General features: G+C 33.4%; 1 protein-coding gene across 2 annotated transcripts; it reads left to right on the top strand.

The window, feature by feature from the left end:
* The first annotated feature begins 7,781 nt into the window (after nucleotides 1-7,781).
* On the top strand, nucleotides 7,782-10,820 carry LOC146897399 (uncharacterized). 2 transcript variants are annotated; one of them, XM_085733948.1, is made up of 2 exons: nucleotides 7,782-8,558; nucleotides 10,384-10,820. In XM_085733948.1, the coding sequence occupies exon 1, from the start codon at nucleotides 7,824-7,826 to the stop codon at nucleotides 8,544-8,546; it is 723 nt and encodes a 240-aa protein (XP_085590074.1). In that variant the 5' UTR covers nucleotides 7,782-7,823; the 3' UTR covers nucleotides 8,547-8,558; nucleotides 10,384-10,820. The 2 variants fall into 2 exon arrangements, with proteins under 2 accessions (XP_085590074.1, XP_085590075.1); XM_085733949.1 differs by having other exon boundaries at nucleotides 10,311-10,820.
* The last annotated feature ends 4,436 nt before the right edge of the window (nucleotides 10,821-15,256 follow it).

Below are 15,256 nucleotides of genomic sequence, written 5' to 3'. Positions count from 1 at the left end.
AAGAAGATGATTGGTTCTGGTGATAAAAGGGAGGAGTTATACTACTTGAATCTTTCAAATAAGCTGACTTGTTCAGCAAGCAAGACTGTTCCCACCTTTGCTCCTTTACCAGATAGTGCCCTTTGGCATTTTAGACTAGGTCGCCTTTCTTTTTCTTGAATGAAGTCCTTACAGTCTCAGTTTCCTTTTGTCTATGTAGATTCTAAAGCAACCTGTGATGTGCGTCACTTTGCTAAACATAGGAAATTACCATTTCCTGAAAGTTGTAATAAAGCTGAAAAGCCTTTTGAATTGATGCATTTTGACATTTGGGGTCCTATTTCAATTTCTTCTGTTCATAATCATTCCTATTTTTTAACTGCTGTTGATGATTTTAGTAGATTCACTTGGATAACTTTAATGAAATCCAAAGGTGAAACTAGACAACATGTCATAGATTTCATCACTTTAATTGAAAATCAACATGACTGTCATGTTAAAATTGTTAGAAGTGATAATGGCCCTGAATTTAATATGCCTCAGTTTTATGCCTCTAAAGGTATTTTGCATCAAACTAGCTGTGTTGAAACACCCCAACAAAATGCAAGGGTGGAAAGAAAACATCAACACATTTTAAACATCACTAGAGCACTTCTTTTTCAATCTCACTTACCTAAATCTTTTTGGTCATATGCTGCAGTTCATGCAGTTTTTATCATGAATAGGGTGCCCAGCCCCATTTTAAACAATCAAACACCTTATTTTCTATTACACAATCAAAATGCTGATTTGCATCAATTGAAAGTTTTTGGCTCTTTAGCTTATGCATCAACTCTTCAGGCAAACAGAGTCAAACTTGCTTCTAGAGCAAGAAAGTGTATTTTTCTTGGTTATAAAAGTGGTATGAAAGGAGTCATTCTTCTTGACACTCATTCCAAATAAATTTTTGTTTCTAGAAATGTCACTCACCATGAAAGTATTTTTCCTTATAAAAATAATCCTTCCAATGTCTCATGGGAATATCATACACATCTAGCTCAAGATTATGATACTGCCCCTATTATTGAAACTACTCCTTCTGAAACTGTGTCTGACCCTCCCAATTCAAATTCAAATCCCACCAATGAACCACCATCTTCCACTTCCATTCCTAACCCTCCTCTTCCTTCATCACCTGTTATACATAAGTCTACCAGAGTCAAGTCTGCCCCCAGCTATTTGAAAGATTACATCTGCAATAACTCTTCCATTTCATCATCAAAATCAGTCAACTCAGGTATTTCTTATCCCATTACTGATTTTCACTCTTTTGATCACCTTTCTTCATCACATAGAGTCTTTTCCATTTCTATTACTCAAAGTACTGAGCCTAAAACCTACAAAGAGGCATGTCAGTCTGAACATTGGTTAAGGGCTATGAATGATGAATTAAAGGCATTGACTGCTAATGGTACCTGGTCCATTGTGGATTTACCACCCAATGTGAAGCCAATTGGCAGTAAATGGGTATATAGAGTGAAACATAAGGCAGATGGCTCTATTGAAAGGTACAAAGCCAGATTGGTAGCTAAGGGTTACAATCAAATTGAGGGACTGGATTTTTTTGATACTTTCTCTCCTGTTGCTAAGCTCACTACAGTCAGAACTCTTCTTGCTATAGCCTCTATTCAAAACTGGCATTTACACCAATTAGATGTTAACAATGCATTTCTTCATGGTGATTTACAAGAGGATGTATTCATGAGTATACCAGAAGGGGTTTCTAGCTTTCCTGGCAAAGTTTGCAAACTGCAGAAAAGTCTTTATGGCTTAAAACAAGCAAGCAGGAAATGGTATGAAAAATTGACTGCTTTGCTGCTTCATGAAGGTTTCTCCCAGTCCACATCTGATTATTCCTTATTCACTCTTCAACATAACACTGATTTTACAGCAATTTTAGTTTATGTTGATGACATCATATTGGATGGTACTTCTCAGCTTGAATTTCAAAGAATCAAGTCCATTCTAGATGCTAAATTCAACATTAAGGATTTGGGGATCCTTAAATATTTCTTAGGATTGGAAGTTGCTCACTCTAAAGCAGGCATTTCAATCTCTCAAAGGAAATATTGCTTGGATTTACTTGATTCTTCTGGTCTTTTAGGTTCCAAGCCTGCATCAACACCTTTAGATACTTCCATCAAGTTGCATCAAGACACAAGTGCACCTTTTGAAGATGTGTCATGCTACAGGAGGCTCATTGGCAGACTCTTATACCTGAACACTACCAGACCAGACATCTCTTTAGCTACACAGCAGCTGAGTCAGTTTCTGAATTCCCCAACAATCACACATTACAAAGCTGCTTGTAGAATATTAAGATACCTTAAGAACAATCCTGGTCTTGGTCTTTTCTTCCCTAGAAGTTCAGAGAAGCAACTACTGGGCTATGTTGATGCAGACTGGGCAGGGTGTGTGGATTCCAGAAGATCAACAACTGGATTCTGCTTCTTTTTAGGTTCTTCTCTCATCTCTTGGAGAGCTAAAAAGAAAGTAACCATTTCCAGATCTTCCTCTGAAGCTGAATACAGAGCTCTTTCCACTGCCACATGTGAGCTTCAGTGGCTGCTCTACCTTTTAAAGGACTTGAAAGTCAACTGCAACAAGCAACCAGTCTTATATTGTGACAGTCAAAGTGCAATTCATATTGCATCCAATCCAGTCTTCCATGAGAGAACAAAGCATTTGGAAATAGACTGTCACCTTGTTAGAGAAAAGATTCAAAAGGGAATCCTCAGACTTCTTCCTATATCAACACATGAGCAATTGGCATATTTTCTAACAAAGCCTTTAGCACCTCCAAAGTTCAACCAATTTATATCCAAGCTTGGAATGATAAATATTTATCATGTTCAAGCTTGTGGGAGGATGTTGAAACACAGTACAAAAAGGATAGAAGAATCATTACTGAAAGATGAGCAGCAGGAACACAATGCCCCTCAATTACTTGTGCCACAGGCTAACACTACATCTCAGTTACTTGCATTGCAAGTTACATGAGTTTACACTAGTTCAGAGTTAGTTACCAGAAATAACTAACTTCCTAGTTTATAGGGATGTTAGGGTCCAATGTAATAGGGTTGATACACAGTAAGATAGTGTGTGCTTACAATAACAACCTATATAAGAGATCATTGTAACTAACTCTTATTCAATGAAAAGGTTTCCATTTCTCTCTATTTTTCTTCTCTAGTTTTCTCTCTTCTTCAATGTTCTTGGTTACTCAACAGGATTACTAATTTATCAAGAAGAGTATGCGTATAAATTACAACAATAAAAGTGACATATTTGAAAATTTCAAGGAATGGCATACTCGTCTATGAAATCAAATAGGAACTGAACTTTCGGTTTTAAAAACTGACAATAGCTTGGAGTTTGGTTTCATAGCAGTTTAATGAGTTTATTAAGCAGCATAAAAGGACGTGGCAAAAACACCAAAACAAAATGGTCTAGGTGAACACATCAATAAGACCATCTTCAAGCATGTTAGATATATGACTTCAAGAATTAGGTTGCCTGAGAGTTCTTAGGGAGAAGTTGTGAGTAATACAAGGTTTTTGGAGTTTTGAAGTTTCTGCATATCAAGCAAAACGACGTTGTGGCACCACCAAAGTGTTATCTCAATATGATCACTTGAAAAGAGTGGTGGAGAGTTTTAGGATGTGAGACTTCTCACACTTAAAACCCAAGAGTTTTCTTATACCAAAAATTCTATCAAATCGCTTCCATTGCTCTTCTCGCACTCTATCTTACATATTTCTATCTTACTAAATGATTTTTAATAGGTCATTTTGTTTTTGTCTTGTATTAACCTTCTAGTTTACCAGGGAACAGGCACTTGTAATCCACAATTCCGTCAAAAGGTAAGTCAAATTTGATAAAAAAAATGGTTTCAATCAAAATTTTAGTTTAGGTTCTTATGACCAATTTGTCCATAATTAGCATACTTTAATATGTCGAATGCAACCTCTTGATTTACACCATATTTAAATAAGGTAATAATCAAATGATAGATTTAACGCAAAATCACCTTAAAAGAAAAGGTTTAACGCAAGATTTTGGAACCCAATCAATTGATAAAATTTGGCTCCTCAATGCTCCTCTTAGCAAAAAAAATGTATCACTTCAGTGAAATCTTTTCCCTGCGTATCTTTTCACTCCTCAATGGATTAGTGTAGATGGGTTTGTAAAACAATTACCATCCAAACTTGAAGTGTCTAGGGCCTACAGACGGTTAGTGGATTGTAGGTCGTCATATTGGTTGGACTGGACAATGCTAGGTCATTTGGAAATTCTTTTTCCACCCTGACATATCTCTTTTGCCCTCAAAAAACTGAAAATGCCCCTTTATTACACATCCAGATTTTCAATTACGGACGCTTACTTTTTTTGGAGTTTAGAATCCAGACGATTATTATGAGAAGCCCGTTGTTTATAAAAGAAAAACAGTAGCCAAAGTTAATTCAGCCTCGGGTGAACCGTTGCTAAATGCTTTTACAGGATTTTAAAATCTGGAGATGTAAAATGTACATGTGTAGCTATTTGATTGAATAAGCCTTCAACTTTTCATAATTAAATGCAATTGAATGGATTGGATTGTTTGGAGCATGAGCTTCTTTTGAATAATACATATATGTCATTGTTATAGAATTGGATGAGGTCTTGCTTTGAAATTTGTTCAATCAATTGTTGTTTATGATATTATAATTAGAGGATTAGTATGCTCATGTAGTATTGTTTTTGTGCCGAGTTAACTGGTTTTAATGAAGGCTTAGATTCCCATAGAAAACGATTGTTGTGAAGAAGAGTGACGTCATAACATGAGAGGATGGGAGATGTTAATGATGTCAATTGTTGTTTATGATGTCATAAAATGAGAGGATGTGAGAAAGAGTAGAGATTATATCAAACACAACCAATGACTTGTTCTTGTGTAAAAATGAGCTCAAATAGTTAATATGTGCATTTTACACATTCATATTTTAAAATTCAGAGACGTAAAATTGAAAATTTTTACACAACCGAATTTCTTAGATATAGTTAAAGATTTGCTAGTATTGATTAACTATTTTAGTCAATATTAACAAATCTCTAACTATATCTAACCTCTCCGTGGGTTGAAAGTGTTGATTAGCATTTTCAATTTGAGAAGAGCGATACAAAAACATCCACGTATGTAACTAACTAATAAAAATTACATGATTCACAAGAAAAAACATAGAAGACGCAATCAGAACGACTAATCAAGTAATGTTGACGAAGAAAGTGTTAGTGGCCGAAGTACATAATCACTTACTCTTAAAGCTTATTAGGTCTAGCTAATCACTTAACCTAATTTTTCCCTCTAATACTCATGCATTAAATGTTAATTAGGCAACCCTAATCTTTTTCCCTCTTATTCTATTCACAATTTGAATTTCGAAATTGATTAATTATGGTCTGAATGTTTTATCATTTTCAATGTATTCCTTTGGCTAATACTATCAACCGTTGGCATACTCCATGCAAAATTCAACAGATATCGCTAAAATTCTGTATGCTTGGTATCCTAAATGCAGTCAATACAATCCATTTAATGGCCACATGGAAAATAGGCAACTTTAAACTCTTCACACTTATCTCTTCCAGACGCCTCTATATATAGATATGCATGGAATATGTAGAATGCATCCTATATTCAACTTCCTTTCTGCCTCTTAATCTCAACGCTATTTTCAATCTCCCATGGCTGGACGTAACATTGAGATGTTGCTGTCGTTTCATTGCTTGATCTTAACATTTTCAATCTCCCATCTTTTTTCGTTTTATAACAACATATTCCCCCACCTCTGATTGTTGTTTCCTTCTGTTGATGTCTCAGGTCCTTTGATGTTTTAAAATTGTTTCGTTTTTAACAACCCATTTTCTGTCAATCGTTTATGAGTTATGGCATCTATCAGTTATCGCTAAAATTCAATGAAATGAAGTGTTTGTTTTGCTTTAATCCAGCCTCACTGTTTTCTTTGTTGTTTTATATAATCTTGCCTGCATATTACGTAATCCCAGCATATATAATTTGGCCATTGATAAAAATCTTTTTCATCAATAAAATCCAGAAATGAATTGGTTTGTGCTATTATATTACCTATGTGTTATACCTCTAATGACATTTGAGACTCAAGAGTAAAGCAATACCGGCTTATTATATTTTCCTTTGCGTTTTTTCAAGATAAAAGAAGTAATCATCGTATTACATGTAATGTTTAATTGTGGGTAATACATTGATACGTGTATAATTAAACTAATCATGATCAATGCCTTTTGTATGCTTGAACTTTTGTTTACCCACAGAATGCTAATTAACAATATCTTGAGAGCAATACCCCAACATGTGAGCAGATCAATGCTACTTATCTAAGTTAATTGTTTAATGGTTTGTTCACATAATTGTTTAGTGGAATGTATAAAGAAACAAGTGCATACATGGATAAGTTTCTAAATATTATTATTCATGGATACGTTTGGTAATGATTGTGGACAAACAAAAACTGATACAATTTTCAGCAAAGTTATTAAACCTTAATATTAGAAGTTGTTTATATCTTTGTATGTGTAAAACCAATGACATTGTGTTGTTGCTGAAAAGACGTCCTAATTTAAACTTTAGTTTATAGGCATAATGCACTTAAAAAAAAAAAAAACTTAAGCAATAATTAACCTGTAGAGTCACTCTTCTTTTTTTTCTTAATTCTTAAAAAAAAAAAAAAACTTAAGCAATAATTTTTATCTTCTGTTTAGTGGTAAACACTAGGAAAATAAATGATTGCGGCTGTTCACATTCCCATATGTGATTAATGGTACAGTGGGCATGTTTGAATATTTTTTTGGTAGTTGGAATGTGTTTGTATCATGTTAATCTACGGAATAAATAAATATTGTCCCAAACGTTTTCCAAAGACTTAAAGCCATATAAAATTCTTTTCCAGCTCATAAGTATTTGATTATTATGTATTTGATTTTCTCATATGTGATTATTATATAAAATTCCTTAATGAAGAAATATATTCATTGTAATTGCGTTTACTGGGATTTGAGATTTATTTTGTATTTATTATGGATTTGATTTAATTAATACACCCTCCGGTCACTAAAGTTTCCCGTGTACCCCCGTCTAACGTCGTGTATGAAGAAGTATTTCGAAATGTGTAATACCTCCTATTATGTATTTTGTTGTAACATTCTTGGTTGGCGATATGATATTTGACCAAACGATACATTTTGTGACTTTGATAATTGTTCTTTACGTAGTTTAATTATTTAAGTTCCATTCCAAAATATTACATTTTAGCGAGTATCAACATATTAAAGCGCATAAGACCCGTGCGGCGCACGGGTCGGCGATCTAGTTCACATAAATCTTAGGTATAAACTATTTCTCTAAAATAATAATAATAATAATAATAATAATAATAATAATAATAATAATAATAATAATAATAATAATAATAATAATAATAATAATAATAATAATAATAATAAAGTTGTTTATAAGTTCTAGATGAATTGATGAAAATGTCAAAATTGTTATATCATTATTACACTTATAATAATGAAAAAAAAAAATCAAAAATCTGCACAACACATGGGGTGGTGTGGGAATAAGATGAGGGGCACAAATCAGCAAACTACTAATAATAACTATTAAAGGGCCATAAGAAGCTATGGGTCCTGGACCGACCCGGCCCATTACTCACAACCAGTATCCTCTTCTTCACTCTCGCATTTCATTTCATTTCTCAGAATTCAAGCCTAAGAACGTTTCAACCATGCTCCGTCTCACAAAGCTAAAACCACCGTCATCTTCACCGCACCAACTCCTCCAACGCTGCTCCGTCAGCCGCACCGCCAAAGGAAAAGGAAAAGCCGGTCAAATCCTAAAACGTTCCAAAATCACAGTAAAAAAAACCGGGTCCGAACCCACACCTGGAGCCCCAACCGGATCCCGCGAGAAACAAGAACGCGAACGTCTCTACGATCAATGCCTCAACGCACCAACACCGCTTCGTTTTCTCAAACCCAAACAACGCGCACGGGAAGCTGAACGAGAAAAATTAGGGTTAATTAGCAAAGATCGTCAAATTGAACTTGATATGATGAAGAAGAAAAACGCCAAATTTAGGGTTTCTGAAAAACCAACGATAATGGGAACCCCTGGGTTGGATTATATCACGTTAGGGTTAGTGGATGCTGAGAAATTGCCTAAGTATGAATTGACCAAGGAAGATGGGATGAAATTGGCCAAGGAGTATAGTAGGGTTTTGATGAGGAAGCATAGGGCGAGACAAGCGGCGGAGACGAATCTTTTGAGGATGAAAAAGGAGGCTATTGAAGCTTTGCCTGGGGGTTTGAAGGAAGCTGCTTTGGTGCCGGATTTTACGCCGTTTCCGGTGAATATGTTTATGGCAACGCTTACGCCGCCTATTGATGGGTATATTGAGAAGATTAAGGAGGCTGCTGATAGGATCAGTGGGAAGGAGAAGATTAGGTAGATTCTGTCACAGGTTAGTGTTGGTTTTGTTTGTATTGAATCGAAATTGAAATGGATTTGATGTCATTGTTTGTATTTAATCTTGCAAATAAGATGGAGTGCAACTGTTTAATTGATGAAATTTCATTGGATATGTTTGTTTATATCAAATAGCGACCATAGTAGTGGCATTATAGTGTAGCAGAATTTTAAAAATTGTCATAGTTTTGCGATAACTGGGCCTGTTCATGGTCCGAACCGAACTGTTAAAACAGTTCGGTAAAACTGAACCGAATCGTTCACAATTTCACCAGAGTTGAACTGAACTGATTTTATGGTTCGGTGCATCATAAACTGATTTTTGAACCAAACGAGTGATGTTTGAAAACCAAATTGTTTCTGAACTATTCATCCCGCACTATTACTCACCAACACAAGAACAGAGATTCAAATAACCTGCAACTTAGAGAGTGGGAGAAAAATTGCTTAACATTCTGGGTAAGATTAGCGTCATATAGGGCTATGTTCTTGTTTTGCTCATACTAAACAGTGGAAGAAATTCACATCTATAATAAGCAAATTACAGATTTACCAAAAAAACAATGCGCCTGCTATCACTTCCTTCAACTGGAAAAAAGATTATCAGATAATATATTATTTTTTTGGTAGTGTAGATTATCAGGTAATATTAATATATAGTATCATATTTCAGCACATGACAGGTGGAATTAAATATTAATTTATGTTCATTTTACCTAAAAAGATCGTTAGTTTATGACAATTGACAATACTTATATAGACTTACAGCAGAGTAATTGCATAATAGGATAAGTTATTATCTGTTTTTGCACGTAGATACTGTTATGAAACCTTACTAGGTCATGATTTTCCCGGGAAGGAAATCTAAAAGATAAATTCATGCAATATTGTACAAGGTAGCTTAAAGCATTTCAATGATGGTTTGGACTGCATTTCCCCCTAAAATTTCTCATTTCAAAAAGAATGATTTACCACTAAATTGATGAAATTTGAAAATACAGCCTAAGGATGAGAAATCATAGTACATTGATAAATTATTGATTAAATATTTTCAATTCTTAGACAGTGGGAGAAAAATTGCTTAACATTCTGGGGAAGATTACCGTCATACAGGGCTTTGTTCTTGTTTTGCTCATACTAAACAGTGGAAGAAATTCACATCTATAATAAGCAAATTACAGATTTACCAAAAAAACAACGCGCCTGCTATCACTTCCTTCAACTGGAAAAAAGATTATCAGATAATATATTTTTTTTTTGTTGGTAGTGTAGATATCAGGTAATATTAATATATAGTATCATATTTCACTTTCAATTTTGATTGAAGAATTTAAATATTTAATTTTGATTGGGCTTGTGTTGTAATAAACAAGCTTGTAGAATTGAATTATTTCACGTCATTTCAATGTCCAGATTCCAATCACGAAATTTTGATGAAGTGAGAAATTTTTTTGATGGAGGTTATTGCAGATTAAGGAATATTGTTCAAAAGATTCATAAAATTAAAACTGAACTAGTGAAATTAAGTTGGTTTTAACAGTTCGGTTCACACAGTTTTGGTTTGGTTTTTATGAGTTTAGTTCAGGTTCATGAACTGTGTTTGAATTAACAGTTCAGTTCTTGAACCAACATTAACAGTTTGGTTCAGTTCTACAGTTTGGTTTGATTTTTCAGTTTTTTTGAACACCTCTACTTTTTATAGTATTTTACTTTGTGTCTTGAATGTAGTCAAATTGATTCTGGTCAGGACTAGCCTTTGTGGAGTTCTGGAGTTACTCCTTCATTTTCTTACAAGTTACTTCTTTGTTTTCATACCGCAGTGGAGTTTTGCGTAACACCTATGTACTGCTACGCAACGACATTCAGATATTAGTAAGCCAGGCTTCTCTTGCGTTAGCTATTGACTTCTGGGTATTTCTGCAAACTAGTCAGTGGGAACTCATTCATCAACGAAAACATGACTTCACTGAATTTTTTACTGTAATTTTCCTAAACATGACTTCACTGAATTTTTTACTGTAATTTTCCTAGAAGCTTTAGAAGTTTACATTATGATTATAATGGTTTTTTACTGTAATTTTCCTAGAAGCTTTAGAAGTTTACATTATTATGATTATAGTGGAAGAGTGATTCAAAATTTTAATTTGAAGTAGTTTTGGGCTTTTAGCTTCTGTATAATATATAAAGCTTGGTGGGCTTTCACATGCATTGTAAATAACATACTGAAGTTTCAGTTTCATAGTGACTTCTTTTTAAAGTCTTCTTTTCTTCTGATCCCTAAAAGAAATAGCATAAGTTGACTATATCTTCTTCAGTCCATTATTGAGGAGACCGTTCTGATGGTGTAGTCGGTGATATGAGATCTGTTGCGGAAGATGGCAAACTAGCCGGGACAGAACTGAATGGAGAAAATGCAAACGGCTGCTATGGATAAAAAGAAAAACAGAACAGGCACAACGAAAGTGCAACACAAAGATGCTGCAACTACGGCAGCAAAGGACTTTCTTATTCCAAATGCACTTGGGCAATTTCATCAATAATGGTTGTACAAGGTAGCTTAAAGCATTTCAACGATGGTTTGGACTGCATTTCCCCCTAAAATTTCTCATTTCAAAAAGAATGATATACCACTAAATTGATGAAATTTAAAATTCCAGAGAATTATTGTAACTACAGTATCTAAATCTCACAAGGACGAATATATCGATTAGCTATCAGCGTCATGTTCAAGTTGGAAAGCTCTTACTCTCATTTCTCTACCAAGCATCAACTTGCTGACATTCTCTGCCTCTAGCGAATTTTGAGGATGTTCGAGACAAGATTAATGTTACTGACTCAAATTCAAATTGTGAAAAATTGTCTCTATCATATCCTATATCATAGGAGTAGTTAGAGTTCTTCCACAATACATTTTTTCGCTCTTTCATTTACAAGCCTTAACATGCCCAACTAACCATCCATCATAAAATTGATTGAAGTTCACAGTCATCTACAAGAGAAGGATGCAAATGATTGGATTAAAAGACCACAAAATTCAACTGAATATGAGAGTACAACAATATAAAAGAAAATGATGTGCTTATACACGGAATAACCAGTTAACCCTTCAGAAGGTTTTTGGTACAGAGGCTTTCAGAATACCTCTCCTTAGTCCTTACACAGTCAAAGATATCTAAAATTTCTTATGTTTTAGTGTTGGGTGCAACGGTTGTATTGCCAGAAGATTCTTCCTCTGTATCCTCCTCTTCTGAATCACTATTGAATTTGTGGTGAATTCAATTGGTGGTGGGATGAAGGGTGTTGAAACAACGAAGTAAGCAGCACATGTGGTTTTTATGAAGCAATTAGTTACTTATGTTTTGAAAATATTATAATCTGTAAAGCAAAGAGTCTATTGAATCTATAAAAGTCTTGAAAGAAATAGAGAAGGTTTCAAAAAAAAAAAAAAATCAAACACTACCAATGACTTGTTCTTTTGTAAAAATAAGCTTAAATCGCTAATATGTGCGTGTTACACATCCAACTTTTAAAATTCGGAGAAGTAAAATTGAAAATTTTTACACAACCAGATTTGGTAGACATAGAGATTTGCTAGTATTGATTAGCATTTCCAACTTGAGAAGAACGATGCAATCTTAAAAATACAATGTAACTAACTAATAAAAATTAAAAGAAAAAAAAATACAAGACATAATCAGAACGACTAATCAAGTAATGTTGACGAAGAAAGTGGTAGTAGCCGAAGTACACAATTCACAGAAGCCTCGAGCCTATTTATGGGCTCGTTGGAAAATCATCCGGCGTCTATACAACACTAAACTCCAGTAGAATCAAGAACCCCAATCTGCATGATCAACAAATACTAAATTTGGCTAACAAAGCTTAACAACCATACGGTAGAAGAAAAAAGAATGAAAAATATTTAACCATAAGGTAAAGGCATATATTAAAAAAATGTGTAATTATCATAAGATAAAAACATATATAGAGAACGAAAAGGCTATCTAGAAGCAAATAGAGAAGAATTGACGATGACTACTTCATCTGCATCCGTAACAATATAAATTGCAACCTTGCCTTCATCATGCAATATTCTTGCAGCTATAATGTGGGAAGATGTTGGATTTAACTATGAGTGGTTAATCTCACATCAACCATGAAGAAGTAAAATGTTTGATATATAAAAGAAGTGACTCATATAACCAATGTTTTAAGATTTTGGTTGTGAGTAAGTGTAACGGTTCGGTTTGGATTGGTTTTCTGTCAAAAAAATGTCCGAACCGATGAAACCTTCATCGGTTCGGTTTGGTTCGGTTTCCACAATTTTACAAAAAAGAAACCGAACCAAACTAATCGGTTTGGTTCGGTTTGGATTGGTTCGGTTGATCGGTTTGTTACAAAATACAATAAAAAAGTTCATATTCTTAGAAAATATTTCATACAACTTTGTATAATTGTATTTCATATTTTGTTTTTTCATGTTTTCTATTTTTCAAACAACTTTTTATAAATAATCTTACTCAATATTTCATACATATGATCCAAGATTCATTCATCGAGTGGAACATTTTGAAAGCTACTGCATATAGTTTTTTTTTAGTATGAAAGATTTGTTAAGTCAGGCTATGAAGCACAGACACTTCTCGGATTAGGCGTGACCAACGCATGTCATGTCCGACACCGACACGAAACCGAAACATATAATTTTACTGAATTATGTGATTTTCTCAAATTATTAACGGATTTTTGGAATTTTTGTGTTTGTTGATGAATGATGCATGTATGGATCATGGATGATTGAAATATTTGAGTTTGATGAAGTTGTTTTTAAAGAATGATTGATGAATGAATCTTGGATCATATGTATGAAATATTGAGTAAGATTATTTATAAAAAGTTGTTTGAAAAATAGAGAACATGAAAAAACAAAATATGAAATACAATTATACAAAGTTGTATGAAATATTTTCTAAGAATATGAACTTTTTTATTGTATTTTGTAACAAACCGATCAACCGAACCAATCCAAACCGAACCAAACTAAACTTAAAAGGTCGCAATTTTATAGGGACCAAAAACATATTTAACCCAAACAAATATGAAACATCAATCAATTCTCAATTTTTGTCCGAAACAAAATCCTAAAGTTCTGTTTTTGTCTTACTCTATAAAGTAAGGTGAGATTTTAAAATATGTCACTTGTGGTCTATGAGATTTGGTCTTGAACCCCCTTATAAAGTTAGAAGTTAGAAGTGTCATTCTTTAAACTTTTTTTAGACTTTATCTTTCAAGAAACAAATTTAAAACAAAGTAAGTCCTATTGTATTAAATTGTCCTTAAATAATTGTGAATGATTTATCAAACATTCAATGAAAATTAGTCAAATGAATAAATTTACAAAATGGTACCCACAAGCTAGTTTTTACTCCACCTGCACATTTATTCATATGACTAATATTTATTAGTTGTTGCATAAGTTATCACAACTTTTTATAAACAACCTAGAAAACACCTTAAAGAACACATACCACGTACATCCTCCGGTCACTATTATAAGCAAAAATCAACATTTTAAATTCATTCATTAAATGATGTATGTGGTCTATAATAAAGATTACATACATCATTAATTGAATGAATGTAAAATGTAGTTTTTTGCTTATAATAGTGACCGGAGGATGTACATCATATTTCAAAAGTTGAAGACAAAACCACATCACTTTCCAAGGGAAGACAATAATAGAATTTTAAAATCGTCATATCCAAAAGAAAAAAAATAGTCATATTAAAAACCTGATCTAAGTGTATGTTTGGGTTAATTTTTTAAGGAGGTAAAATTGATGCTGATATATTTAGTTGTTATCTGGTGGAATTTGTATCCATAATTGATTCTTACTTGAAACTAGAACTCAAAGCATTTGCCTTTAGAATAGATATTTAACCTCAATGTGCATTTGATCCTCCAATGATAAAAAAAATGCTTTTGAATGAATTAATTTTGCAAAATTGATTATGACTAAATTACATAAAATTATTGATGTTTGAATATATTCATGTGAAAGTGAAATGAACAATAAATTAGAGGCTTAAAATCAATTCTAAAGACAAAAGCTCCGAATTGTAAAATTATAGAAAAAATTTAAGACAATAAATTCTACTCAAGAACATCCCAACTAAACACACGGGTAGCACTTGGATGAGGTATAATTTGGTGGCACTGGGGACGTTGGTCAACCACAATGTCACAAGTGACTTTCTTCTCTATCTTTCACAAGTTTTTGTTTTTTTGTTTTTTATACACTTACAAAATTATAGTTGGTCAATGTCATCAATGTCACCCCAAACACACATAAATCAAATGAGCCATTAAGATGCATGCACTTACATATATGGAGTTGAATCCATTGCTGATTGGTTTTCAAAATCAGCGGGATCAAGATGGTCACTTGAATCAGTTTCCTCTTCATCATACATAGATGAATAAATCACCCTTCATTTTTCTTTTCATCTTCCTTCATTAACCTACACAATACAAAATTTCCATGCAAATAGTAAAGAAATGATTAACATTGATTTGTCACATAGTTGTCTAGACAAAAAGAAACCACAAACTTCAAAATTATAGTCTAATTACTTATAAACACGTCAAAAACTTCAAGGATTAAGTAGGTAGCATGCATTGCCAATTTCTAT

This window comes from Medicago sativa, chromosome 8 (genome assembly GCF_051527215.1).
Source record: "Medicago sativa cultivar Bolivia chromosome 8, Bolivia_mono, whole genome shotgun sequence".
Taxonomy (NCBI): Eukaryota; Viridiplantae; Streptophyta; class Magnoliopsida; order Fabales; family Fabaceae; genus Medicago; species Medicago sativa.
The sequence above is the reverse complement of the archived record's forward strand: the minus strand, read 5'-3'. Positions and strand labels throughout refer to the sequence as shown.